We start from the raw sequence: 27,471 nt of genomic DNA, 5'->3' as shown, positions 1-27,471 counted from the left end.
CACACGTTTCTCACATGTCACAAGAGTTGGACAGCATAACTGCTCTGCCTGAGGTGCAGGAAGGTAGCAGAGGTATACTCTGTTGGGATGAGATTCAAATGCCCATTTTCCAGTGATACATCTGCAGAAATGGCTTTACTTATCAACACAAGGTTGGCACAGCGTCACTACCTCCATTGTAGAGAATAGTCAAAAGGATTTTTTTAAAAAATCAGATCGTCCTGGCTTTGGTGAAAGAGAGGACAGTGAATGTGCTGCCGCTATACCAATGGTTCCTCTTCTCCCCATTTTTGCCATAAACTGAAGCTATGGTTGCTCTGTTCAGTGAGATGATTCCACCTTCATCCAAATTTGTGAGAAATGTTTATTTAAAAGGCTGTGGGAAAGCCAAAGCTTTAAATAATGTAAATAAATAGAACACCTCTTAAGAATTTGGAAAGCATTTTCAAACTTTATTTACAACTGTCACAGTGACAAAAGTAGTTTGAAAAAAATGCTAGCTTTTTCCCTGAGGCTCAAAAAAGAATTTTACAGAAATATAGAATGTAATATATAACAGGAAAAGTTCCACTGGAGTGCTTTGTTCCTCAGACACATTCAAAAGTGACAGAAATACAAGCAACAATTGTATCTTTTAAAAAAGCAGAAAAATGATATGCAAATATTCTAAGACAAACAACAACCCCACTCTGTCCTTAAAGCATTAAGGATTTTTGTTTTTCTGAGTCTGAGTGGTTAACATTTGACAACTTCAAACTGGGACAAACTGAACCAAAAAGTGACTTTTGAAGGGAGAAAAAAAATAGGGCAATTCAGGTTGGGTGCAAGTGTGAAAGCTCATTGTACTGAACAGCAAGACAAGAACAGATTCAAGGATACAAAAAACATCTGGAGCCATCCATTTTAAAGCAACCTTGACAAGTCAAGGGTGCAAGACAAATTTCAGTGATGCCCAAACATCCACCAAGACAGGTAGTATATGTGTTACAGGTTCTTGGCTGAAAAACACACACACAAGAACACCCAACTACATCCCTACAATCTCACATCCACATGTAACAATGATTCACAGCTGTTAAGTTATTGCCATTATGTGGAAAACACATGCGAGACGAGACTGAAAAAAGTAACCCTGCTGATTTCAACAAGCAACTCTAATCCATTACCAGCAATTTTACTACTCATGAGGTATCAAAAATAAGTGTACGTGTGTGTATGCGTGTGTCTTTTATATATAGCACATACATAGAGTTCCAACGAAGTAGGAAAGGAATGGAAGAGATCATGGGAAACTAAGGATTATTTTGACTATCTTGATAAGGCTATAATGCTTATACATTAACAAAGTTTTAGTTTCTGTAAAATTAATATGGAATTATTGGCTTTTAATATCTGAAAGTCGTACTTGAAATTTCAACTTTGTGGAACTTCCTGCCAAGAAGTCAGACACAGTTTTTCTTTTTAATAAGGCTGCCAATTTAGCTTATCCAACTATTTGTTTGCCTTCTCGGAAGAGAGATATATGGGACACGAGGAATGAGATTATAATGGGGAATTTAGAACCTGTGAACAAGGTAAGTCAATAAAAAAAAATCCTTGGTTCAAAAAAGTGTTATCTTCTCCACAATACTGAGATGCTGTAATACCTTTTGTTTTTGAAGATAAGCCCTGCTTTCACCATCCTGCTTTTAAAGGGATACCGATTCTCTTAAGATCTTCCTAGTTAACAGCCTTGGTTGGCCCTGTACTATAATCATGAGCCCTTGATCCAGCATTAAAGCATGACTAAATCATAAATCAGTCCTGATGAAAAAGCCGTATTTCACAGCAACTAGATGCATTGCTGACGGAGAAAGTTAAACAACAGCTTCAGTAGCAGGAAAGAAAAATATACTTTTTTTTTCCATGTCAAAATCTCCTGAAGTTTTTTTCTGAAGAAGCATTTCTTCCAATCCCACCTCCCAAATGAAACAAAATGTGACTGTTTACAGCCTAAACAAGATAACTGCAGAACAAGTAGTAAAGGCCATTTCTACAGTCAACAGCACAATGGCCATACAAAGCTATTCATTGCGATGTTAAAATGCATGCTTAAAGAGGTCCCAAGAAAGGAAAAGACATAAAAAATATAGTTTATGTGCATCAGGTGAGCAAGCCAATGCCAGACCCTGCAGCCTGACAAAGATGGTGCAACTTTAAGAGGACACTAGGCTACAGGCCAACCTAGTTATTACTCATGGCTCCTCTATGGTGTTCTGCAGGAAGACTGCCTAACATGTCATAGGAGCACTTCAATGGCTTGTCTTCCAGCCTCTAAACACATGCACACATAAAACCAGAAAAAAACACTATGAGAAGGCATGATTTTGAGAGATGAACACTATTCTCATGCATTTGTAGCCAGAGGCAGTCCCTTACAGAACTCAGCTGCATTTATACTTGCAGTTATTTCTTCTAATACCACACACTTCAGAAGAAGCATGCTTCCTGCTGGCCTATTCCTCCACCAAAGCGCCCTCTAATTTCCTGGCTGCCCCAGGCAACCACCACAGAATTCAACAATGATCTTGAGAAGGGCAATCATTTTTGGCTTGCTTTGCCTGCCCAAACTTTCTTAGTTTTAGCTGGAGATTGTCACGTCAAGCGCTTCAGTTCTCAATAGAGAATATGAAAAAAACTAAGATCTTGCAGGTGCAAAATTGAATGTCTTTTGTAGAAAAGACCCTTCAGAAAGCTGTTCTCTCTCCCTCAAGATGGCCTAACATCTTGAGTAGAACAGAAAATCTTCGGTGCTTTTACTGTTCCTTGCTCTCTTTCTTTGCTTCATCACAATTCTGTTCCTCTTCTTCCTGGACCAGGAACTCCTCAGGTGGCCATCTTAATTCTCCACTCTCCACATCTCCTTCTGTTGGCTCCACCACAATGGAAGGGAGGCGGTCCTTCAGCTTACAATAACGATCAAAATCTGAAGGGTCAGGGAAAATCTGAAATAAGAGATTTAGAGTAATCAGTATCTCCAATCCAATGTATTTTCAGTAGATTTTCATTTATTCACAGCTATAAACTTCAAAGATGAAAAATGTTTTAATTTTTCATATTCATATTCAAAATCTATATTATTATAATTAAACTGATATGATACCTTATTGTAAGATTTTGAGCATAATAGGCAGCTGAGATTCTCAGAGAATTTTTTGTTGCTTTCCATAGGTGATCATTTTAAAGCCCTCCAGATGTTATTGATCTACAACTTCAAGTAGCAGGCATGAATACTGGTAAGGAATGCTAGCAGCAATGTCTAGGGAGCCAGAGGTTCCCATTAGTTTGTCTCTTTCCTTGCATTTACTAGTTGGCTGGCAGGTAAAAGGACTTTGGCACTAATGGCACTTACCCACTTTGGCACTAATGGCAGTCAAAAGATCACCACATCCAAAGGGAATGCAGTCTTCACAGCCTGATTTAAAGTCAACACATCTTTGACTGAAAACAAACATGCCTTTCATGCAATGGTTACAATTTGGACAAGATCTATCTTCACTCTATGGGCAGGTTACAAGCTGACAATGACATTCTTCATATTCAGGCTTTTTAGGTGACACATTTTGTATAGGCTGGCCTTGAAGAGCATTTGGAAGCTACAACTCCCATGATGCAAGAACACATCATGACAAGCATGTCATGATATGTTCATGTAACACCACGGTTCCCTGAGCTGCACTTGCTTACAGGGAAGGTTCTAGGTGCAATCTAAGGTTCTGATTATCACTTATGAATCCCTATATGATAGTATAGATTATTTATGAGATTGCTTGGCTTTGCTCATTTGATTCATTTGCTCATTTGATCAATAGGATGGGTAAGTTCCCTTCTATGGAGTAATGCCACCTGGCAGGATACAGGAGATATGCCTTCTCAATCATAAGCACTTGCCCCCATGGAAAAAAACATTCCTCTCAAAGTCTAAACAATCCTGATCCCGTCAGCCTTCCTCAAAGTGCCAAAGGCTTTGTTTTTCCTAAGGTCTGATGGATTATTAGTCTGCTATTTGATTGGTAAAATAGAAGGGATTTTTTTGAACCTCATGAACATTGCACTTGATTGTTATTAGATTTTTTTTTTAAATGTTTACTGTCAGCTGCTGTATTTGTGAGATATTGACCATACAAATGTTGTGTACAAATTTGTACACAAAAGTCATTCAGAAAACTGATCTTCAAGATAGTCTAATGTCTATAAATAAGTATCAAATGTGATTATAGTGCACAAAGGATCCAAAATGTAATAGATGTCCTGCCCATCAACTTCCCGAAACATCATTATATATAGTTCAGTTCTGGAGCTAGGCCTCGGTCACCCATAATGAATGAATTATGGCAATGCTTGACTAACTGGACATCATCAGGCAACTCACAATGTTATGACTCAAATTCTCCTCTTGGAAGGGTTGTTCGTCTCTATTCCTGATACTCCACTGGATTTTTGCCAACATCAGATCATACACAAATATACTTCAGCCATTACATTAAGTAATCTGCCATTTTACTCTGGCCAGGTTAGTACTGCCAGATGTTACTGTTGGCAAACATGCATCTTGACAATTCCACTGGCCCACTATCTGAGCTCTTTGCAGATACTCAACAGATAACATTTCCTTAGTCAGCTTTTTGCTGACCCTGGTGTTCCCAGATGTTTTAGACACTAGCTCTCAAGCCAGCACATGCATTTGACGTAGAGATACTAAGAGCTGCATTCCAACAAATCTGAGTATTATGTAAATATCCATCTACTATACTTACCTAGATATTTTTTAAAACTTCCAATAACACTAATATCTATTAAAGCTCATATGGAAAAACTGCAATATTAATGTCTGATCTATTCCATCCTAGGTATTTTATAAACTAAGTTGGAGTTTCCATTTCACCATTAAAACACATCAGATGACCAAATGGGCCCTATATGGATTCTATAGGTTGTGTATAAAGAATCAAATTTGTATCTCCATTCAAGAGGGGGGAAATGTTGGCATTTAATAAAAGTTGCTTTCCTCAGCAGAGCATTTCCAAATTGTTCAGCACTACAATTCCCATTATCCTCAACCAACATTATCAGGTGCCTTTGGGGGAAGAGATGAGCTGCAGCCAAGCCCGAAGTTCATAATTTGGATAAGCCAATATGCATCCTCAGTAGGGGAACAACACACCTCCTATATCTACAATGAACAGCAGCACAGGACAGAATAGCATTAAACCTTCTTTGTTATGGTAAGCACATTAGGTCAAAGTGGAATAGCCGTTTTGAAAATATGCTGACCTACCCCATTTTAAAGTAAGGAATAAATGATTTCTTTAAATAAACAGCCCCCAAATATATATGTTTTGTGTGTGATTTAAATAGCCTGAAGAATCTTATCTGTAACAGCTGCAGAGATAGAAGAGGTCAGGATTTTTCCACTAAGTCATGCTTTTTTAAAATAATCAAGGAAGCATAAAAATGAGATGTTGCAATTGCACCCAAGGATTATGGATGGCCCAATGGAAAATAAATGAAGTCACATTTCCCAGCACATGACAGAGAAACAAGGATAAGCTGTCAATAGAAGCAAAGAAACAAGAGCCTTTGCATAATGACATTTTAATCCATGAAGATATTCAGCTGAATATTGCTTGCACTCTTCTCTTTATAAGAGGAGGAGAGAGACTTAAAAATTATCTCTGTGGTTTTGAGAGCTGAGCATTGGAGTCAACATTGTCTTCCTCTCTGAATGTTAACTTTACAGCTAGTTCTCAAATTATGACCACAGTTAAGCCCAAAATTTATGCTAAACTTTTGTTAAAGTGAATTGTTGCATTAGTTAAATTGGTAAGTGATTCCCCAACCCCAGCTTTCCCCAAAAGCTGATCACATGATCCCAGAACCCTGCAACTGTCATAAATATGAACCGGTTGCCAACATCTGAATTTTCGTCATATGGGGATGCTGCAATGGTCATGAGTGTGAAAAGTGATCGTAAGTCGCTTTTTTCAATGCCGTTGTAACTTTGAACGGTCACTAAATAAACTGTTGTAAATCGAGGATTACCTGTACTTGAACCTAGCCTCTCCTTGAACTCAATTCCTGAGGACTACTTGCAAACACTATAGTTTTCTTGCAACTTGATTTATCGCTGCTTTCATCCAGTTTTTCAATTTCTTAGTTAAGTCTACAACTCATGAGAACCCATGTTGGTTTCCTATCCAGGTCTAACCAGATTCAATCCTGCTTAATACTGGAGATCAGGTGTAAGGTACTAGTATCTGCTGTAGACAATTATTCTCTACCTTCCACAAATATATTGAGTCTACAGTATCTATCAAGATTAATTCCAAAGTGCAGATTTTATGGCTGAAATATTGACACCTATCCTTCCTTCTACCCATCACTTTTATTTTGTTGTTGTTGTACCTTGCTGTTGCTAGAATCCTGCACTCTCTTTGGAGCCATTCTGGCCAGCCAAAAGCAAAGCTTAAGTTATAGATTTTGTCCCCAAAAGCTGCTTGTTATTGTCTACCACATTGCTTTTGTTCAATTTTCAAGGAAGGATTTGTTGCAAATCCCCTTTCTGCTCTGCATTTTATGTAATTTTTCACTAACCATCTATGGCAGCAGTAACATTTTTTTATACAACTAAACATTTAACAAACTCTTTCTCAGGCCACAGAGACATAGGAAGCAGGCTGGTACATTATGAATGTGCTCTGTGGCTGCCATAGGAGGAAGAACCAAATGTCAGAGACATCACTTAACTGTTCAAATACAGTAACAAGTAACCATTATTTTTATTATTATTTTATGTGGAATATTCATAGATAATAAGGATGCTTATTTGCTAGGCACCTCAAAGAGGAGAAAAAAACAAAACTCAAAACCTGAAGATAAACATCTTTTCCTGTGCCAAGTGACACCCCACCCCCTTCCTGTAGAATTGACTGAACTTAGCCCCAGAATGGAAAAAAATGCTTAACCAAGCCTTGCAAGTAAGGAAACCAATACTACTGAGAAGAGGTTTTAAGCATCTAGCTAGACTACTGACTGTGTCTTAGTCCATACAGTCTACAAGACCTTCACTGAAATTAGCAGGAGGAGGCAGGGGCATATTTACTCAGTGCTATCTGAATGCAACCAGCCCAAACCCATTGATTGCACTGTCTCATTGCAACCCCAGGCATGTGCATCATGCTTCAGTGAACCTACCAGAGACACAATTAAGACTACTTTTTGCCACCCCATTAGGATGACAAAAACAGAGGCCACAGGTCATCTAGCTGGTCAATTTAGGGTTTGATGAACACCAGCGGTATTAACGGTTCAGAGGTTTTGGTTTGGTGGATCTCAGCAAGATTTGTCTTTAACAGTGCGTAAAACAACACCCACAAAGAGAGCCCAGAACAAAACAAATGTGCTGTGCAGTCCAAATCATGTATACCAGAATTGCTTCTCCTTCTACAGCTGATAGATAAGAGATGAAGAGATCTCACTACAAGGGGTCACCCTTGCAAACAGAAACTTATTCTGGGGTACTACTTTGGCAGGCTTCCAATTCACCGCTGCTTCACACAACAGCTTGGTTTGCTTTCGGATCAGCTTTGAATGCCAGGCTGAGAGCTTCCAGTCGCAAATTAAAATTAAATTCCTGGCAATCAGTCTCTGAGGCACAAACCACAATAAGCAAATCTTCTGAAAGAAATACGAACTGTTGTTTCCTGCAACCACACTCCCCTTTTGCTTCTATTTATTCCCCAGCCAGGGAGGAGCCATTCAGCGTCCATGTGTGCCTTTTTGTCGGCTCCTGTTCCTCAGTTGTTCTCCTCTCCTGACAGCTCTGCGCATATGCGCATCTGGAACAGGTCCCAGCTGTTCTTCCCCACTTATCTCTGACTCCGAAAGCAGCTGGGAAATGTTGGATGGCCCTGGCTCTATCTTGGCTTCTGACGCAGAGCATCTATCAGAGCCTTCCCCAGACTCCAGGACTGGCCCAAGTTGCTCCCCAACCTCCTCATTGTCCGAGTCTGGTGGGCCACAACACTATACAGAAAAAGAATACTTGCCTCTGAATGTTGTTTATTCAACCCAGCTGCCACTATGAAAGGCTGCCTCAATGGTCATCACTTCAGATTCTATTCTGAGGTTTTTTAAAAATTCTTTTTAAAGGAATTTCAACACAACATTATTTTGACAGCAGAGTAGGGATATTTTAGTCCTAAGTCAACTTCAGTTTCAAATACTATGATTAGTGCTAGAGTCAATTATCATTAATGATCAACTTGGAAAAAAGAACATAGTAATTTCCAGGTAGAAAGGAAAATAGGAGGACATAATGGATGCGATCCCAAGTTCAGGGTGAAAATTAGCAAAGCCTTTGTTTCAATAGTCAAACAACATTTTAAAAAGAATAAAATTCACGGAACAAGAACGTTGGGATATTCACTCACCATTAAATTAGAAATGTTTGCCATTTTGCCGCTTTCAGCTGCATGTTGATATTAATAAAATGTAGAGCAAGAAGAGTTCCCATACATTAACAACACTATTACAAGTCCCAAAGTCTATGTATATTCTGGATGTGTTTCCTGGCTTCCATTTGCTATTTATTTAGCAAAAGAGGCCTTCTTTGACCTGGCACTTTCCTGATGTTGGACTAAAGCCTCCAGCATCCAACCAGCATTGGCAATTCTAGCTGAGGGATGGCTGGAAGCAGTAATCCAGGACGTCTGCAGTTTGCCAGGCTAGAGAAAGCCAATTTTAACAGTTAACATTAGTCACCTTCAATAATACTGGACTTTATTTCTCAAGGCTGTGTTGAAAAGCTCTTTCATACAAGAAAAGAAATAATGTCCATTAGACAAGAAAGCTGGGCTAGTTTTTACGTGGAGTACATTGGGGTGGGAATAGATTGTGAATTTTAAATATGCAAAATCACTGCTGCTTGCCCAAAATGGTACCACTCAGATAAGCTAAAACTGGATGGGGGTTCAAATTTAACAAACAAAAATACCTAGAAAAAGCCTAAAGGTTCTAGTCTAAAGACAAACATGCATTCCAAATGCTTTGGGCTACGATTCTTCATTCTGGATAAGGCTTATTAGAATCAAAATCCAAAGTCAAACCAAGTTACAGGTAATCCTCAATTTACAACCACAATTGAGCCCAAAATTTCTGTTGTTTAGTGAGATATTTATTAAATCGGTTTTGCCTGGTTTTGCCACCTTTCTTGCTGCAGTTGTTAAGTGAATCACTGAATAAACTGGTTGTTAAATGAATCTGGCTTCCCTATTGACTTTCCATGTCAGAAGGTCGCAAAAGGGATCAGGTTACCTTGGGACACTGCAGTGGTCGTAAGTATGAACCAGCCACCAAGCACTGAATTTTGATCACATGATCATGGGGGTGCTGCAAAGGTCGCAACTGGGAAAACCGGTCATAAGTTACTTTTTTTAGTGCTGTTGTAATTTTGAATGGTCATTAAACGAACTGTTGTTAAGTCAAGGGCTACCTATACTCTGTTGTGTGTCTCTTTCTCCTTGAAAAAGAGAAAAAGAGAGCAGGGTTGCTGACACATCCCTCCCCTCTCCATATGTGATTAAATGAATTTATGAATTTAATTTATAGTTATCACTAGTTAATAATTAATAATAACTATTAGTTAAATAGTTATCAATAACCTTTTTCTTTGAAAAACAATGCAAAACTTCAATCAAAGATGCTTGTAAAGAACCAAGCCAAAATCAAGCAATAGAAAAGCTTAGAGTGCTCCAACTCTCGACAACGCATATGGGAGGCGGTAAAAGAATAAAAAGGGAGAGTGCCAACTTTCTCTCTGACTCTGGTTTCAGCGTAGTTTGCGGCTGTCAAGGTTTGTTTAGGATCGCTGAGAGAAAGCTTCAAATCCACTCCAGCTAGATCACTTTTTTATCTTTATCCCATTCCAGGTTATCTAAAATATGATCCAGTAGCTTCAAGTGGCATCTACTTGGTAATTTCCAGAGTGGGCTTCTAAAAAATAACAGTGTATAGGCAGGGGTCCCCAACCGCTGGGCCACAGCACAGTACTGGGCCGTGACCTATTTAGAACTGGGCCGTGTGAGTGGCAGGCCAGCGCACATGTGTGCATGCACAACTCGACTTGCACAAGTGACCAGATTCCCTTTTCCCCGACGGGCTGCCAAGCTGTAAAGGTTGGGAACCATTTGGTAATTTCCAAAATATGCCCCCACCAAAATTGGGATGGGGACTTAAGGGGCGAAATGGATAGTTTTGCAGATTCTTAAAGCAGCCATTTCACCTTTTAAAACTTCTACAAACTCCTACCCAAATCGGTCCTGACTCCACCCACTTTTAGGATACAGCCCCAGGCATGGCTTGCAAAGGCGGTGTTGTGGTCAGAACAGGCGGCCATTGTTTCTTCCTGGAATTCCTATCCAAGTCTTGAAGACAGATGCAATTCTGCAGCTTTGCTTATTCATAAATGCATTACTTAGCAGCTGATTGAGAACTCAGAACAGGAGGGAAATAACTCTCTAGGTCACATTTGAGTTGTTGCACTTCCCGATTTGATTGGAGCGGGCAGCTGTTACTTTGGGGAACGCTGACATTTGAAAGTGAACAATGCAATACAGACATTTTTTAGTAGGAGTAATAGATTAGGATGAGCAGATTTTTTTTTCTGTCCATCCCAGAAACAAAATCATGTCCTAAGGCTGGATAATTTTTTATGTAGAATTAGAAATCATCAGAACAATACTACAATATAGTAACCTTCTAGAAAAATACAGTTCTCTTCAGTTTCCAGTGGCTTCCTCTTTCAGATTCACAAGGAGAAAAAAAACGCTCCTCTAACCTCTGAACCAGGTGTGTGTGTGTGTGTGTGTGTGTGTGTGTGTGTGTGTGTGTGTAGATTAGTATCTACCCCCTGGTGTATCTCTAGATGTTTTCCGAGAGATAACAAGGAACCTACAGGTCCCAATTTTATAGCAGCAGAAACTCTGAAGATCTAAACTGGTCTGCAGATTTGTGTTCAGGTTCACCAAGAAATCCTAGAGCTACCATTTGTCATTTTCAAGTCATGTACTGTATATGGCTAGAGTCATAATGGTTTCACCAGCCTTATAAATTTATATTATAAATTTAAAAAAAAAAATCTGGATCTTCAGCTTTTCAGTGGTAAGCAAACTTTTCAATTTAATTTAAAAGTTTTTAAATGTAATTTCCACCTATTATTTAATCAGATAAGAGTTAAAATGCGGGTAATATTTCTATTTAGAACAGGGGTCCCCAACCCCCCGTTTGTGGACTGGAACCAGTCTGCAGCATGCCAGCAACTGGGCTGCGGAAACAAGCAAAGCCTCATCTGCGGGATGCAGGTAGCATGCAAAACCACATCCACTCTGGCCTATGAAAACCTTTCTTCATGGAACCGATCCCTGGTGCCCAAAAGGTTGAGCGCCTCTGATTTAGAACATAGAAAAAACCATGTGTAGACAGTGTTTCTCTAAAGAATACTAGCATCCAATTATGTTGTCTTGCAAATATATAGGCAAGCAATGAATCCATACTGTAGTTTAGATAATCATTTTAGCACCCTACAACGATCTGAACTAGTGGTATAGGCATAGCACAAGTGAGGATGAGGACAAAGCCAAACTTCTAGTCGTTCTAAATGGCGATTTTTGCTAATAAAACAAATGAGTTTCAGGGCTTTAACTCCCTTAAATCACTGAATTCTAGGTTCTGGTTTGATGAGTTATCGAAGTTAATGGCCACAAACTTTTTCTAGATCAAGTTCAAACTGCATAAATTCTAGTATATTTATAAGACAAGAGACTATGCCATCTAGCATAACCTTAGAATTGTTTTTGTTCTGTGAGATAGAGATTAAGAAAACAGTCTTCAAAAACACTTTAAAATCTGAATTGCTGGCAGTTTGGATGATTTATGAGCCAAAATATAGTCATAAAATCATCCCAAATCCAAACACTGCCAAGACTTTGTGGGCAGGAATAAGCAAAAAGCAATGTGCTTAAGGCCATTGATTTAACAGTGCTTCTGCTTCACTCAGTAGAAGTTGTATTGGTAGTCTAAACATATTGAACTCAATCCAGCTGGCCAAAGTTATCTGAAACACAAAGTTTACTTATTCTAATTCAGGTCAGTCTCAAAATAGTTAAGACCCTTGAGCCTTACACTGGAAATTCATGTGGCTTTTTTCAGTTCTGATGCAATGTTTGCTAACTGTATTTTTCCACTGGGATTCATTCCAAAATCAAGATTAAAAAAACATTGTTAAAATTAGCCTGAATTAACAGATTCCTTGCACTACCATTCACCTAAAGGAAATTTTCTGAGATAATTGAATGTGAAAGATAAGTCAGAAGTGACCTACACACCTTCCATTCAAGACAGAGCAGAGTTAAGAGCAGCTAAGGGGGAAAATCCTAATGGGATTAGAAAATGCTTAAGCGAAACCTGCCATCGCTTTACAAAATCAAATTGCCCACTTTATACTGTGCAACCTACACATAGGTAGTCCTCAAGTTATGACCACAATTGAGCCCAAATTTTATGTTGTTAAGTGAAACATTTGTTAGGTGAGTTTGCCTCATTTTATGACTTTTCTTGCTACCGTTTTAAGTGAATCTTTGCATTTATTTCCTGTTGATTTTGCATGTCAGGTTGCAAAAGCTGATCACATGACCCAGGACACTGCAGCCATCATAAATATGAACCAGTTGCCAAGCAACTGAATTTTAATCATGTGACCATTGGGATGCTGCAATGGTCGTAAGTGTGAAAAAGAGTCACAAGTCATTCTTTTCTGTGCCATTGTAACTTTGAACCGTCACTAAATGAACTGTTATAAGTGGAGGACTACCTGTATTTATTCAGAAATATGTTGAAAAAACTCTAGTAGTATTCAATCAGATCAAAGCTCTATACAGCTGGTTATTCTGTCTCTATAGTGATAAGACAGATTGGTTATCCACAAATTGGATCTGAATGAAACAACATTTACTCATGCATGTAATTTATACCATTTATATGCTTTTCACTTCCATTTCAGGCTTGCAAACACTAATATAACAACATCCAAAGTAACCAACCACTATATCCAACCAAGAATTTGTAAAAACAACAAAAAGTTATCAAAGCAAGAGTAGAAAGAAATGCTGTAAGGCTATACATTAGCAATAGCAATAACATTTCATAGTGCTTTATAGCCCTCTCTAAGCAGTTTACAGAGTCATCATATTGCTCCCAATAATCTAGGTCCTACTTTTATCAACCTCGGAAGAGTGGAAGGCTGAGTCAACCTTGAGCCAATGAGAATCGAACTCCTGGCAGTGCGCTAGCCTGCAATACCACATTCTAACCACTCCTCTTAAACTAAAGTATGCTACTAAAGTATAACAAGGAAGGCTTACTCAATGTCAAATTTATTCCAAGTTCTAGGAGGCAATATGAAAAATAGCACAATTAGATATTCTTGTTAAATGTATCAGTGGTGGGACAACAATGTGGTTGCTTCAGTTCTGTGAGTGATATGATGCCCTCACCCTCTGGGTGAGGGCATCTTGGGTCAGGTGCACTCTTCAGAGTCATCTTCAAGGACCATCCTATGGAGAGATCATCGTAATCCAACCTTCAAGGCCACCAAAATATGTATCACCAACTTAAAACACTCAAAGAGCCATTTGGACCCGTTTCCCACAGAAAATAAAAACACTGGGAGCCACAAAACCTGGGTGGGCGTGGCCAACTCAACCTCACTCCCACCCAGGGACATGACCTGCCCCAGCTACACCTACCAGGGTTTGATGGTTCCGGGTGTTTTCTGTGGGAAATGGGTCTCTCCCTCTCTCTCATTTTTTCTCTCCCTCTCCCTTTCTCTCTTTCTCTTTCTTTCTTTCTTTCTTTCTTTCTTTCTTTCTTTCTTTCTTTCTTTCTTTCTTTCTTTCTTTCTTTCTCTCTCCTCTCTCATTTGTTTCCCCCCTTTCCCTCTCTCTTTCTTTCCCTCCAGATCTCTCTCATTTCTCTCTCTCTCTCCCTCATGTCTTTTTCCTCTCATACTCTCCATCATTTCATCTTTTTCTCCCCTTTTCTCTCTATTTCTCTCTCCCTTTCATTTTTCTTTTTCCTCTCCCTCCTTTTTCTTTCTCTCCCTTTTCTCCCTCATTTGTTTCCTTCTTTTCCCTTATTTCTCTCTCCCTCCTCTCATTTCTCTCTTTTTCCTCTCTCATTCTCTCCCTCCATCATTTTCTCATTTTTTTCTCCCCTTTTCTCTCTCTCATCTTTCTTTCTTCCCCCCTTCTCTCTCTTCCCCCCCCTCTCGTGTGTGTGTGTGTGTGTGTGTGTGTGTGTGTGTGTGTGTGCTCCCTCTTGAACCCTTTCTAAAAACAGACGAGGGTTGGGTTTTTGTTTTGTTTTTTCCTGATGTTCTTTCTTCTTCTTTGGGTGCTTTTTACCATATGATTTAAATCAAGAGTCATTGCAGGTTCCCAGATAAATGAAGCTCTTTCATCCCCCTGCTATAGCTCCCTGTCGGCTGGCTGGCCCTGCCCCTCACCCTCCCCTCCCCGTCACTCCTCACGTAGCCTGAGAAGATAAGGGTGACAGCGGGGATGGAGACTCGCTCCAAATGAGAGGGAAACGCCCCTGTACTTGCCTCTCATCTCACAGAGGCTTCTGACACTTCTTAATGCTATGCGCACCTCGGTTGCTTGGGGAGATGCGTGAATTACTTTCTGCACAGAGACACTGTCCCGGGCCAGCTGCGGCTGATGCACTGCATCATAATGGGCTCCAGGATGAGGAGGGGACACTGTTTACAATGCGAAGCATCGGCTGTAGCCAGCCCAGGCCAACATCTCGGGGCAGAGAGCAAGACACGCGTCTCCCCAAGCGACCGAGGTGCACACAGCATTAAGAAGCACCAGAAGAAGCCTCCGCGAGATGAGAGGCAAGTACAAGGGCACTTCCCTCTCGTTTGGAGTGAGTTTCCATCCCCGCCGTTGCTCTTACCTTCTCAGGAGGTAACAGGAAGAGTGACGGGGAGGGGAGGGCGAGGGGCAGGGCTAGCCAGCCGACAGGGAGCCACCACAGGGAGCCGAAAGAGTTGCATGTGGCTCTGGGGCTGCACATTGCTGACACCCACTCCAGGATTAACACCAATATATTACCCAAAGGTGATAAAAGACCTTTCTTGCCAATGATCTAGATCCAACAGAACACACAAGAGATCCAACAGGACATCTAGTCCTTAATAGAAACTGCAATACCACCACACACATCCAGATTAAGCCCATCACCCATATTTTGAATGAACCTAAATAGCCGGTATTGAGAAAGACATAATCATAATGTTTAGTACCATTTATCTCTTATAAGAAGCAGGTCTTATTCTTTGTGAATTTATCTGCTAGATTCTTCAATAGAACTTTTTCTTCAAACTGTTTATACATTTACTTGTAAATAAGTCCATCCAAAATCCCTCCAAACCCAAAACATTCTAACAGTCTGATTCTGTGCTTTCTAACTGCTCTTGCCAAGGAAACATTACAAATAGCTTTGAACATTTTAAAATATTAAGAACTAATTCATCAGCCTTCTAAAGAGATTACTATCTAATCCAATTGAATCCATTAGCAACTTGCAGTTAGTTAGCTGCACTAAAGTTTTTTGCATGGCAGTGAATTTACCTGATAGGATAGGCCATCCTTGCGGGGGCTTAAACCAATCTCATCCATAGTTGGAGCGCTCATCACCTCAGTCATGTCAGCTGATCTCAAATAATCAGGGCTGGAAACAAAGACAGAGAGAAAACATCAGCAATTACCCTTTTATTCAGTCGCAATTAATAGTATATAAGCAAATAAGACCTGGGACTCCATATTGATAAGGAATTCTAGTACAGATTAAGAAACTTAAACCATTTCAATGCATATAAAGGTAAAGGTTCCCTTCGCGCATATGTGCTAGTAGTTCCCGACTCTAGGGGGCAGTGCTCATCTCCATTTCAAAGCCGAAGAGCCAGCACTGTCCGAAGACGTCTCTGTGGTCATGTGGCTGGCATGACTAAACGCCAAAGGTACACGGAACGCTGTTACCTTCCCACAAAAGATAGTCCCTATTGTTTCTACTTGCATTTTTTTATATGCTTTCGAACTGCTAGGTTGGCGGAAGCTGGGACAATTCATGGGAGCTCACCCCGTTACGCGGCACTAGGGATTCAAACTGCTGAACTGCCGACCTTTTGATCGACTAGCTCCGCGTCTTAGCCACTGAGCCACCACGTATATCACCACTGAGCCAATGCATATATCCAGTTTTAATTGAGAGTCACCTTGAACTGCAAGATGGACAGCAAACAAATTTGATAAATAAAAATAGTTATTTTGGAAAGAAAGTACTTCAACCTATTTTGGAACAGGTTGAAAAACACTATCCCTACAGATTCTGTGAAGGCTTCAGAGTTAAGAATTTTAAACCACCTAAGTCACCTGAAGGTTTCATGATGATTCATTCTATAGCCCCGATTTCAGTTTCAGCCTTATACTCATTGTTTCCAGTATAATTTATTTTGAAAGCAAAAGTACATTTTACATGCATGCAAGCAAGCAACTTCTGTATTTTAGCATGTGCTAATTCCATCTCAATTTCCCAGCACAACATTTCTTTAAAGTTTCTTGCACCTACTTAAGTTTCAATAGAAATAAAAACAATGCATTTTGTAGCATAAGGCTGCCATAAAGAAATAGTATTGCAAGGTCATTGGCTGTTCTACACTGAAAGACATCTTTTAGAATACTTACTCCAGATAACCCACAAGAATGTCAATATAAAGAATGTGCACCCATCAATCACCAGTGGCTAAACCATAATGGGTAGAGGTTATATTGTACCAGTCAGTCATGAGATTGGTCTTTAGTCCTTGCTTGCTCTTACAGCACCTGCTGCTTTTCTAAATTAATACTTTAAGTGCAAATACTGAAAGTCCAGCATCAGCTTTGCTTAGCTTAAAAACAATTAGCCAGATCATCCCAAGGAATCACTTGCACAAGTAACAATGGTATCATTAGAGCATATTATAATACTAGGATGCATATTGTACTTTTAAGTTATCACAAGAAATTTCTGCTGCTGGGAAGAGCTTACACTTTTAGATTTTAATTACAGACTAAAAAAGTAAGTAAACATTATTGGAGATACCCAGAGTTGTCTGAAAAATGGGCAGCCATATACCTATTTTTTTAAAAAAAGCAATGCATGCTCCTATGCATTTTAGCTATATATTCAAGGGAAGCAACATTTAGTTTTGCATATTCCAGGTAAAAAAGACTGAAAACACCGTTGATTTCTTTCTTTCCTACTCTTTGTCCCTTGGTCTTACCTATCTTGGGGAACAAGACTTGCATCTTGTCCTCAGAATACATACATACACATCTTACTTCACCCCCCCACCCACCTCCCTAATGGGGGTGCTACAACTCGCTTCACAGCAGAGAAAAGTATCCTCATCCCTTAAGCTCTAACAGTTGGTGAAGAGGCAACAAGTTGGTCAGAATTATCTAGGAGAATGATTTTGAGCTATCAGTAACACTGGGGAGTAAATCTTCAAGTGTCTTTGTTTGCAAGAAAATGGGGAAATAACATTGTGATACAGATTTGAGGTCAGCCAAACAGCTAGACTTTAAGACAATCAGAATAGAAAACAAAAAAATGTTGCAGCTAAATGGAACATTGGTTTCTTGAGTTTGGTTTTTTTTAACAAGGTATATAAACGTTAGTTAATTGGCCAGGGAACCATCCAAGTTGGAGTGTCTGCAAACAGAACAATATGTAAAGCAACAAGAAAATTCATCAAATAAAATAAAATAAATCAGTTGCCAAAGATCTAAGCATTTCATCTCACAGATTTTATAGAGAAAAGTTCACTTTCCTTACACTGTTTCTGCACTAGTTCTTTTCAGAAGAGATGCATATTTTGTGTCTTACTTGCCACTTGTACTCAGACTACTGAATTCTGGCAAAACTGCTAAGAATTTACTATCTGTCTGCTTAAAAGGTATTTTATTCTTCTAATGGCATTTGTCAAGAGATGAAGCAATACACAGAGATAATGGGAATATATGCACATCAGGGCTTAATATCTGAGAGGGGGAGCTATTTTTGCCCTCGTGCTCTCTGCCAAAAGACAAAAATACTTTAAGCATCCTTACTTACATCAAGCCAGCCGTTCTTGAAAACATTCCAGGAAGGCGGTTATACAACTTTGCCGCAGCTCACTCCTCTTCTTAACAACAAAGAAATCGGGCTGCACTCAGTTCTAAAGTGCAAGCCTAACCCATTGGGTGCACCTGCCATAAAATGCACATTTGGAGCCCCAGTTTTTGTGCAAGTTCAAATTGTCAAACTTGGGGATAAATCCGATGGAACCAGGAGTTTCTGAACTCCTATCCAGAACCCCTTGCTCTCCACTATGGCTTACTGTACCATATTCACCCACATTCAGGATGATGGACCAGGGCTTCTGAGTTACTTGAAATACCCATAAGGCAAATGACAAAATCTTAAGTCCATTTTTCTCTCCCCCTGCCCCCCCTCCATCAAGGTTATTACTTCCCAACTGGAAGAATAATTTGGTCTAGTGGCTAAGGCACAAGGCTAGTAAGCAGGAGATAGTGAGTTCAAGTGCCACTTTATCCATGAAAGCCAGCTGGATGACTTTGGGCCGGTCCAACCCACCTCACAGGGTTGTTATGGGGAATATAGGATGAGGAAGGTGTGTTGGATTTGTTTGCTGCCTTGAGTCACTTGTAAAAATAATAAAGGCAGAATACAAATAAATAAAAAGCAGCAATTGTTGCAGCACCCTTTCCAGAGTAACCAGCCTCCTGCCTTTGTTAACCATGTTGAAAAACAGCAGCTGTTTAGCGGCAAACTTCCTACTGCCATTAAGTTTTCTTCAGCTCGAAATAGCGTCTCACCTCTTGGGGTGGGGTTGGGGGGAGAAACCCAGATAAGGAAACGGAAAAAAAAAATCTTTGGGAATCTTTATCACTATCGGCAGAATTCTTCTAACAGACCAGTTCTTTTGTTCGGACTCTAATACCCCTGATGCCCCCCATCCCCACTGGGATAGTGCTCCATAGATTTTTTTTTTTTAAAAACCTAGGGAGCTAAACAGTTGCAATTAGGAATACCGGGTGGAAAAAAAACAGCTGCTGTGCCGGTAATTTATTTATTTTTCCACAGAAACCAAACCAGTAGTAGCTGTTTTGTTTTCTCCATGGAGCTCCAGCTGGAAGAAATTAACACTTGCTGACAAAAAAAAAAAAAAATCCCCCTTTCCCCCCCCGGGGACCTCATCGGAAGCAGGCAGCCTCGATGCAGACACCACCAACCCCTCCCCCCGCCTGCCTTCGCGAGAGGAGAGCTGCCGCCTTCGCCCCGCAACCGACCGACTCCTCCACCACAGCCTCCCCCCCTTCTCGCAGGAAGCCCAGATCCGCCTGAACCGGCTCTTCCTGGCGCGGTGAAGCGGAGGACAAGCGACGGATAAAAAGAAGCGCTTCGGAAGCAACCTCTCCTCTCTCCTCTCCCCCCCCCCCCCCAGCAATAGGACGTGCCGAGACTGCTAAGGAGGTTTCCGGAACGCCACCCGCCGTTTCTGGGTAGACTTCGGGCTCCCGAAAGAGCTCAGCGGGACCCGCTTGCGGGTGACCCGGGACAAGGCTCGGACCGCAGGCGCCGTCCTGCCCCCGTTTTGCGCCGGACTGGAGGGACGCGCCCACGGCTTGTGTTCGTGGCGCCCCTCCCCACCGTCCTTCCTTTGTCTCTCCCTCCCGCGCCTTCAGCCCTTCCAACATTCCTTGAAGTTCTCCGTCCAGGCGGGCTCTCGCAAAGGTGGCGTTAAGTAAACCTCTCCCCAATTTCAACGCCTCGAGCCCCGCCAGCCACACCGCAGAGCCACGTTACTCACCAACGAATGGAGAAAAATACAGACATGTATGTAGTCCTGACAAAGAGGTCGACCCAACGTCCTTTTGTAGCTCAGCACAGGAGTCGTGCAGGAGGAGGAAGGGGGGAGACCAACTAGAACTAAACCAACCAAAAGAGAGAGAGAAAAGGGGCTAAGCTTCCCCGTGAGAAACTCTGGTCAGGAGATCTCTCAGAAGGTTAAAAACGCCCCGTTCGGATTTTTTCTTTTTTCTTTTCGGGTTGAAGCTGCTCGGGGAAAGCGTTTTTCTCCCACCCGCCGCAGCTACAGGTTTGCTTCCACTAAACTGACCAGCACAAAGAGTTTGAGAGCTATTTTTATAGACGAGGGGGGCGTGTCTAGGCTCACCAAAGCCCGCCCTCTCCCTCCGATGATGTCACAAAATTCATGAATGGTTTTGTGCGTTCGGCCTGTAAAGCCAGTGCTGCGCCGCGGAAGAAAAGCGGCGGGACTGCGGGGCGTTCCTATTGGACGGCCACCTCTGGCATCATCTTCGGCACGAGCCCGGCTTGCCGCTGGTGCGCCTTGTTACCTAACGCTGATCTCAGTCGATCCAAGTTTGGCCATAAACCCTCCTCCGGTTTCTCCCTCTCTCCGCCCCACCCCCCAAACCACCTTCTTCTTCTTCTTCTTTTTAATGCGTGGCTACGGGTTTAAAGGGAAAAGTATTTAAAGCATCCCTCTCCCTGTGAGAAATAATTCTTTTTTAAAACATTCCCTCTCCCTGTGAGAAATAATTCTTCTGGGAAGGGTGAGCGGAGCCTTTGCCGACGCCAGAATCTCCTGCAGAAGCAGAATACGATCCTTGAGGAAAATCGCCGGAAGATGCATTCAGATACGGCGTTTCATTCATAATAATGGATTTTACGAGCGCTCGCCGTAACCTGCTTTCGTACACTCGGAAAAGGCGGACCTTTCGCCTCCGTCAGAAAAACCCGTTTATTCCTCCCACCAGCTGCGTTGAAGCTTCCATTAAAAAAATACAGTAAAATACGCAAATACATGCGCGGGTGCGCGCAGACTGCAAGGACTGAAGCAATAGTTAATGCGCTTCCTTGAGGAAGCCGATGCTTTCCCTCCCCCGTTTTATTTTATTTTATTTTGCTCTGGAACTGCGGGATATGGGTCAGGCTGGTTCCTATTTTTAGTTTCCTAAACCGGGAATAATAATCCTTGGGAAAGTGGGCGGAGTTTGCAGCGTTGCAGGGCCATCAATTGCTAAACCGGGTGATTTTTGTGTTTGGCTTCCGTCTCTCCAAAATAGGAATTATTTTTAGCGTTTGGGAGAAAGGAACAGGGTGTGTTTCGAATGTGTGCTTTGGTGCTGCCGAATTGTTTTCCCACGAGAAGGGACAAAAAGAACAAAAGAGAGTTGCTTTTTCATTTCTTTCTCAGAGGTGAGGTGGGCAGCTCTGTATTGATGTCACCAACGGGCAGCAGTTCTCAAGGGGTCTTTTCTACCCTCCAGAAATTGGATTTGCGGGACTTTCTGCATATAAATCTGCTATTCTTATCTGTTTTTTTTTAATCCATTCATACAGGCTTTGTATCCATGAGTGTAGATATTCTTAATTTCACCAGATGAGGGAGTTCACAGATCGCGTTGAGGGCGCCACCTTCTTCGGCTGCATGCACTTCAGTTCCTAGAATTCTCAGCAATGGGGGTTGGGGAATTTGGAGAGCTGAAGTACATGCATCTGGAAAGGTCACCTATGTTAGGGGAAACTAGGGTGGATATCTTTAAACAATAATGTTAAACACAATGTGTGATTGAACTATGATGGTGTTGCACCAACACTAACTTGCAGGTTTTTCAGCTGTTCCTTAACCAGAATCCTCATTTAAATGACTGAAGTTGAAATGCTCAAGAGATAACCATTTCTCCTGGTCATCCTGGAGCTAAACTGGTCAGATCTGGCTGCATTCTGGCTAACAGACATCTCAATGATGTGTAGTAGGATGGGCAGTGAAATGTCCAGGAAATGGGAAACACTTCTGTACGGCTGCCAGGAATATGTCCATGGAGACACTAGGACACTATGTCAATAATAAGACAATATGTCCATGAAGACACCTGGCTAGATGGCTCAGTGGCTAAGATGCTGAGTTTGTCGATGAGAAAAATTGGCGGTTCGAATCCCTACTATAGGTCTGCATGAGGGTTGGACTAGATGACCTCCAAGGCTCTTCCAACTCTCTTACTGTTATTATTAGGAAAAAAAAACATTTTAGTTTTAAAGCGAGAATCCACAGTGCTTTATTTTGTAGTGCACTAGATATGGAAACAACCACGTAGCATTTTCCCTGGGTCTCCACGTCAGCCTGCCTTTAGCAAGAACGATCACCAGATTCATTTAGTTTTTAGAATTTGCAGTATTACAGTAGAAGTGCACAATTCCCTCCAGCCTTGGGTGGCATGTTGGAATTGCCATGCAAAATAAATAAATAAATAAAAATGGTGGGGTGGGCAAAGAAAGAGAATAAGCTTGGGTTGATGCAGTCTGATACTAAATATTAAATGTAATATAATTATCTCTACTCATGCATTTAATCAAATTACAATTTTAAATGTAATCAATTTTTTAAAAGAAATCTTTGCTGCACTTGTGTAGCTTTTGCCTCTCTGACTATATAAATACAGGTAGTCCTCAACTTACAACCATGGTTTAGTGGCCATTCAAAGTTATGCTGTTGAAAAAAAAAGGACTTGTGACTGGTTTTCACAACATACCTATGGTCACATAATCAAAATTCCTGTTCTTGGCAATTGGCCTTTATTTTTTATTTATTAAATTTGTTTGCTGCCCATCTTGCTTAGAGGCATGTTTTTATGACAGTTGCAGTGTCCCAGGATCAGCCGATCACCTTTGAAACCTTCACAGCTGGCTTCCAACAAGCAAAGTCAATGGGGGAAGCCAGATTCCTTTAACAAACGTATGATTCACTTATCAACTATAGTAAAAAGGTCATAAAATGGGGCACAACTCACTTAACTGCCATGCTTAGCAATGGAAATTTGGAAACTGGATGCTTTCCTCACTATAGCAAAGAATACCATCTCTTTTGTGACATGAGCTAGTCTGGGGGAGGGGCTGTCAGTTAAATAGTATTATGAATGATGCCACACAAGATATGAACATTGTTCCAAACCTTGAATAAACCACTTTTTCTGTGCCTAGTATGAAGGTAGATTCAGAATTAAATAGGATGTTGAGACAGTCAATTCAATAATATAGAGAGGTATGTCAATCCAAACTATTGAAGTGTCAAAAGAACTGATATACTGAAGATTTTCATCTATACTTTATAAAAAGATGCTTTTCATTCAGCTTGTAGCTAAGTATGAAAAGGTGCATTTTTACATTCACGCAGTTCATAAAACATCGAAACTGGAGCCAAATAAAATACTGCTTGCCAGGGTTTATGACTTGGCACATTCAATTTCGATAATGCAGTTTGCACGTCTATCTGGTATACTTCTGTTTACAATGCATTTCTCTGTTTGTTCACCTGTACAACCATGAACATTTATCCTCTTTCCTGAACAATTTGCTATCAAACATCCAGGCGCATGGAACCAAGACGATGAGCTGATCAGAGTTACTTCTTTATTGTTGCTTGCCTATTTACAAGAATCTCGCCAGACTGACTACAGGTAGTCCTCGACTTACAACAGTTCACTTAGTGACCGTTCAAAGTTACAACGGCACTAAAAAAGTAACTTATGACCATTTTTCAAACTTATGACCATTGCAGCATCCCCATGGTCATCTGATTTACATTTGGATGCTTGGTAACGGGTTCATATTTATGCAGTGTCCTGGGGTCACATGATCCCCTTTTGCAACCTTCTGATAAGCAAAGTCAATGGGGAAGCCAGTTCCACTTAACAACCATGTTACTAATTTAACAACTGCAGTGATTCACTTAACAACTGTTGCAAGAAAAGTCATAAAATGGGGCAAAACTCACTTAACAAATTTCTCACTTAGCGACATAAATTTTTGGCACAATTGTGGCTGTAAGTTGAGAACTACCTGTATATTCTCTTGGAAACAGCCAGCTAAAGGCACCCAGGAAGCCTCCATTGCTTCCTTTCCTGCAAGGACTCCAACCTTGCTAGTCTTTTGACTCCTCTCCGACTTTAGCTGTAGATTCCATCACAAACTATGTTCTTTCCTCATTTTAAAAATGAATCTTGGAGAATTAGGCAGTTATTTCCCATACCTGGTTTGAAGCAAAGCAAACAAGCAGGAAATGTTGATTGGCTATCATTTCTAGGTTCTTTTTAAAAATCTGACAGTTTACTCAATCAAGCAGATTATTAATGTAATAATATGCCTGAAAAATCACAAATCTTACCTTTTAAATAATAAAAAGTGAAGAATTGTAGCAGACGTCTTTCCAGTTGTATCATCTATGCAGCATATCTCTGTTTTATTTTAAAAAGGACATCATGACAAAGTTGAATGCTTTCTTCCATATCTTCTTTTTATGCAAAACTTCCATTTCTGGCTGAGCATCCTGTATGCAGATTGATTGTTTGTTAGGCAGGCCTTTGTGTAGAAAAGGAGGCAGATGGTCCAATAAATCTTCTCATACCTGGTTTTCCAACTCTAAATACTCAGTAAAACTAATGAAAAATCCTGGCTCACCCATATCACTAAGCTGGAATATGGTTTAATATTATGGCTTCTTTATTGCCATTGATTCCTGCATCACACTAGATCAATCTTTGCAAGCAATAAAGGGATGACTAGAGTCTACTTCTCAGATTCATTTTTTTTCCAGTTGAGTAACTGAAACTTCCTTGCTATGTGGAGTGGAAAAAAACCCCACTACGATTTATGTTTAATTAAAAGTCATGAGTTATCATTTTTGGCATATACGTATCTTCACAGAGGGTCTCCAGAATGGTGATTTATTTCCTCCTTCAACAGTCTCTATGACAAACAGATGTAATCCAATCTATCATGAGCAGAGATCACTTTGTGCTTAATGAATAATGAGAAAACAGGGAGATTGGCAAGATACCACATTTACTTAATTTATTTTTAGAATTTGATAACACTTCCTTAAGCCCAAATAATTTTATTTCAAAGTGAGAGAGAATATGCTTGTCTAGTTCAAGAGAGGTAAATAGGAGATGTGGACTATATTTCCATTATAAAATACACTGAACTCTTCTCGCCTACATATTTTGATTCTGATAATTATGTGAGTAGGATTTCATGTGCATAGCTATTCTCTCACTTCCTGTGTGTGTTCTGAAGGGACATGAATACTTAAATTTAATTAGCCATGAAAGAACTAAAATATATGTCAGAATGCATAAATTGGTGTCATTTAGGATTTGTGGGTACATATGAAAGAAGAAATCCATTTGCAGGTGACAGATGCGTGTTACGCTCCACTGAATGGTGATAATGGAGGGGGGAAAAGATGGGTTTTGCAATCGTGCAACATTATGAAGAAATGCAAACCCGAGGAAAATTTATTCTGATAGATGACATGAATGGATGGGTGGGAAAAAGATGACAGTACAGAAAAAAGTGATTAGGCCATTTGGAAACCCTTGAGTGAGCAAGAATGGTGCTGTTTGGTATTTTAGATAAAGTACATGTTTGTTTCAAATATATGATTTAAGCTTATGCCCAGCAAACTAAATCTAAAAATATGATTCAGTTGCTCATGAAAAATTTAGAGAATTAATGAAGAACACAATGAGAAATTCCAAGCCCATGGTTGCTAACACCATACCATAGATTGGGGGAGGGGGGGAGTGGATTTTGGAAAAAAAAAAAAAGGACTGAAAAAACTGAAAGAAGAATAACCACAGAAAGAGGCAAATTGAGTCCTACATGAAGAAGTAGATAATGTAAGAGGAGAGCAATGTTTGGTAGTAGAAAGTCACAGGTCTGTTAGCACCTTTTCTGACTAATAAATAAAAAAAAATATTTTATATATAAATGTTAGTTGAAAAAGTTATTGACAGATTTCTGTTGAAGCTTCTGCCTCAACAGATTGAACCGAGAGGATGCAAAGAATGCTGCATGCAGGTGGGTAGATACAAAAGGCCGAATAGTATGAAAGGAGTGGGTTGCGTCATATACAAGGAATGAGGATTAAATCACAAAATAAACACTTGATAGAAAGAGTGAATGGATTGAGGGGAAAGGGAAAATTGAAAAAGTTATGGTTGGATAGAATCTCAAAGAGAGAAAGAGATGAGAAGTTTAAAGAACAAAAGGCCAAGAATGAAGAGGTGTACGAAATATAATGCAAGCAAGGATTGTTTGCAAGGTTAGAAAGTATAAAAGAGGAATAATGAATGATGTTGATTTAAATTAGATGTAGTTTGTTTCTTGTGTCATGCTTTCAATTTTGGGGCTTACAATTCCATACTTCCTTTCTCTGTTTCACATGACACTGTTTAGCATGAAAGGAAATAGTATTGTAGATATGTTGGTATGCAGGAATTCTTGCATTTAGCCTGACTGCCATTTAAAGTGCTAATAAACAATGTTTAAAACAAAATAATAGGAAAGGGGTGGATAAAAATAAAAGATCCAGGTCTGCTTTACATTTCTCTTATTTTTAAGCTCATCCAGGCATGTTCCAATAAATGAATATGTAGGAAGTTGGCACCCACCCCTCTCCTGGAAGAGTGGAGTGTTTTAGGAAATGTGAAAGGGGCAGAATATTATATTTCCCTGGGAGAAACATGTTCCCTGGGAGAAGCAGCTCCCACCTTCCTGCCCCCCACCCTTTGTTAATGGGACAGAGGCAGAAACCCAATCCTTTGTCAAAGGACATTTGCAACACAATAGCAACAGAAACTAACACAATGGGACCCATCTAGACGAGGCTCACCACATGGCACCTGGGAAGATTGCATCAGCCAGCACCTGGGAGTCTGACAACCAATCAGGATACTCTTTTGGGGCCCCAGGAGATGCAGAGCCAGAGAGAGCATAAAAACCCGAGGATTTACTGTATCTGCCCTTTTCTGTTCAGGAACTCAAGCCATGTGATCCTGTCCACCATTAAACCATCTTTCCAAGCAGTCTCCATGTTTCCAGTGTCTGTTTTCCCCACTTGGAGCAGAACCCAGAAGGATGTTTCTTCCAACAATTGGCGACCCAGATGGGACTCCAAGCTAACCTAACCAATGGACCAGGCCCAGGTAAGCCTCCCTTGCTAGCAGCAGACCCATTGAGTCTGTGGGTATGTTTTCCTGGACCTTGGCCATTTGGAACTAGGTTTTAAAGGGGTTTTGAGTTTGAGCTCAAAGGCTGCTTGGAAAGAAGGTGAGTACCTCTAAATTTTAATTTTAAAGTATGGAAAAGCATGGGGAATTTGTGTATGCCTGCATGTGTGTGAGTGAAGGCCCTTCTCCCACGTACAGCTGGATCTTGCTTTCTCTGTGCATTTCCTAG

At 40.5% G+C, this 27,471-nt stretch overlaps 1 protein-coding gene across 1 annotated transcript; it reads right to left on the bottom strand.

Annotated features, from left to right (window-relative positions):
- Positions 1–431: 431 nt before the first annotated feature.
- On the bottom strand, positions 432–20,932 carry LBH (LBH regulator of Wnt signaling pathway). Its single transcript, XM_034427968.3, has 3 exons — positions 20,015–20,932; positions 15,732–15,831; positions 432–2,984 (listed from the first exon to the last, which is right to left on the bottom strand). Exons 1-3 carry the CDS (start codon positions 20,038–20,040, stop codon positions 2,796–2,798), a joined length of 315 nt encoding a protein of 104 aa, XP_034283859.1. The 5' UTR covers positions 20,041–20,932; the 3' UTR covers positions 432–2,795.
- Between the last annotated feature and the right edge of the window lie 6,539 nt (positions 20,933–27,471).

Source organism: Pantherophis guttatus, chromosome 1 (assembly GCF_059756535.1).
Source record: "Pantherophis guttatus breed Tessera chromosome 1, ASM5975653v1, whole genome shotgun sequence".
Taxonomy (NCBI): Eukaryota; Metazoa; Chordata; class Lepidosauria; order Squamata; family Colubridae; genus Pantherophis; species Pantherophis guttatus.
The sequence above is the reverse complement of the archived record's forward strand: the minus strand, read 5'-3'. Positions and strand labels throughout refer to the sequence as shown.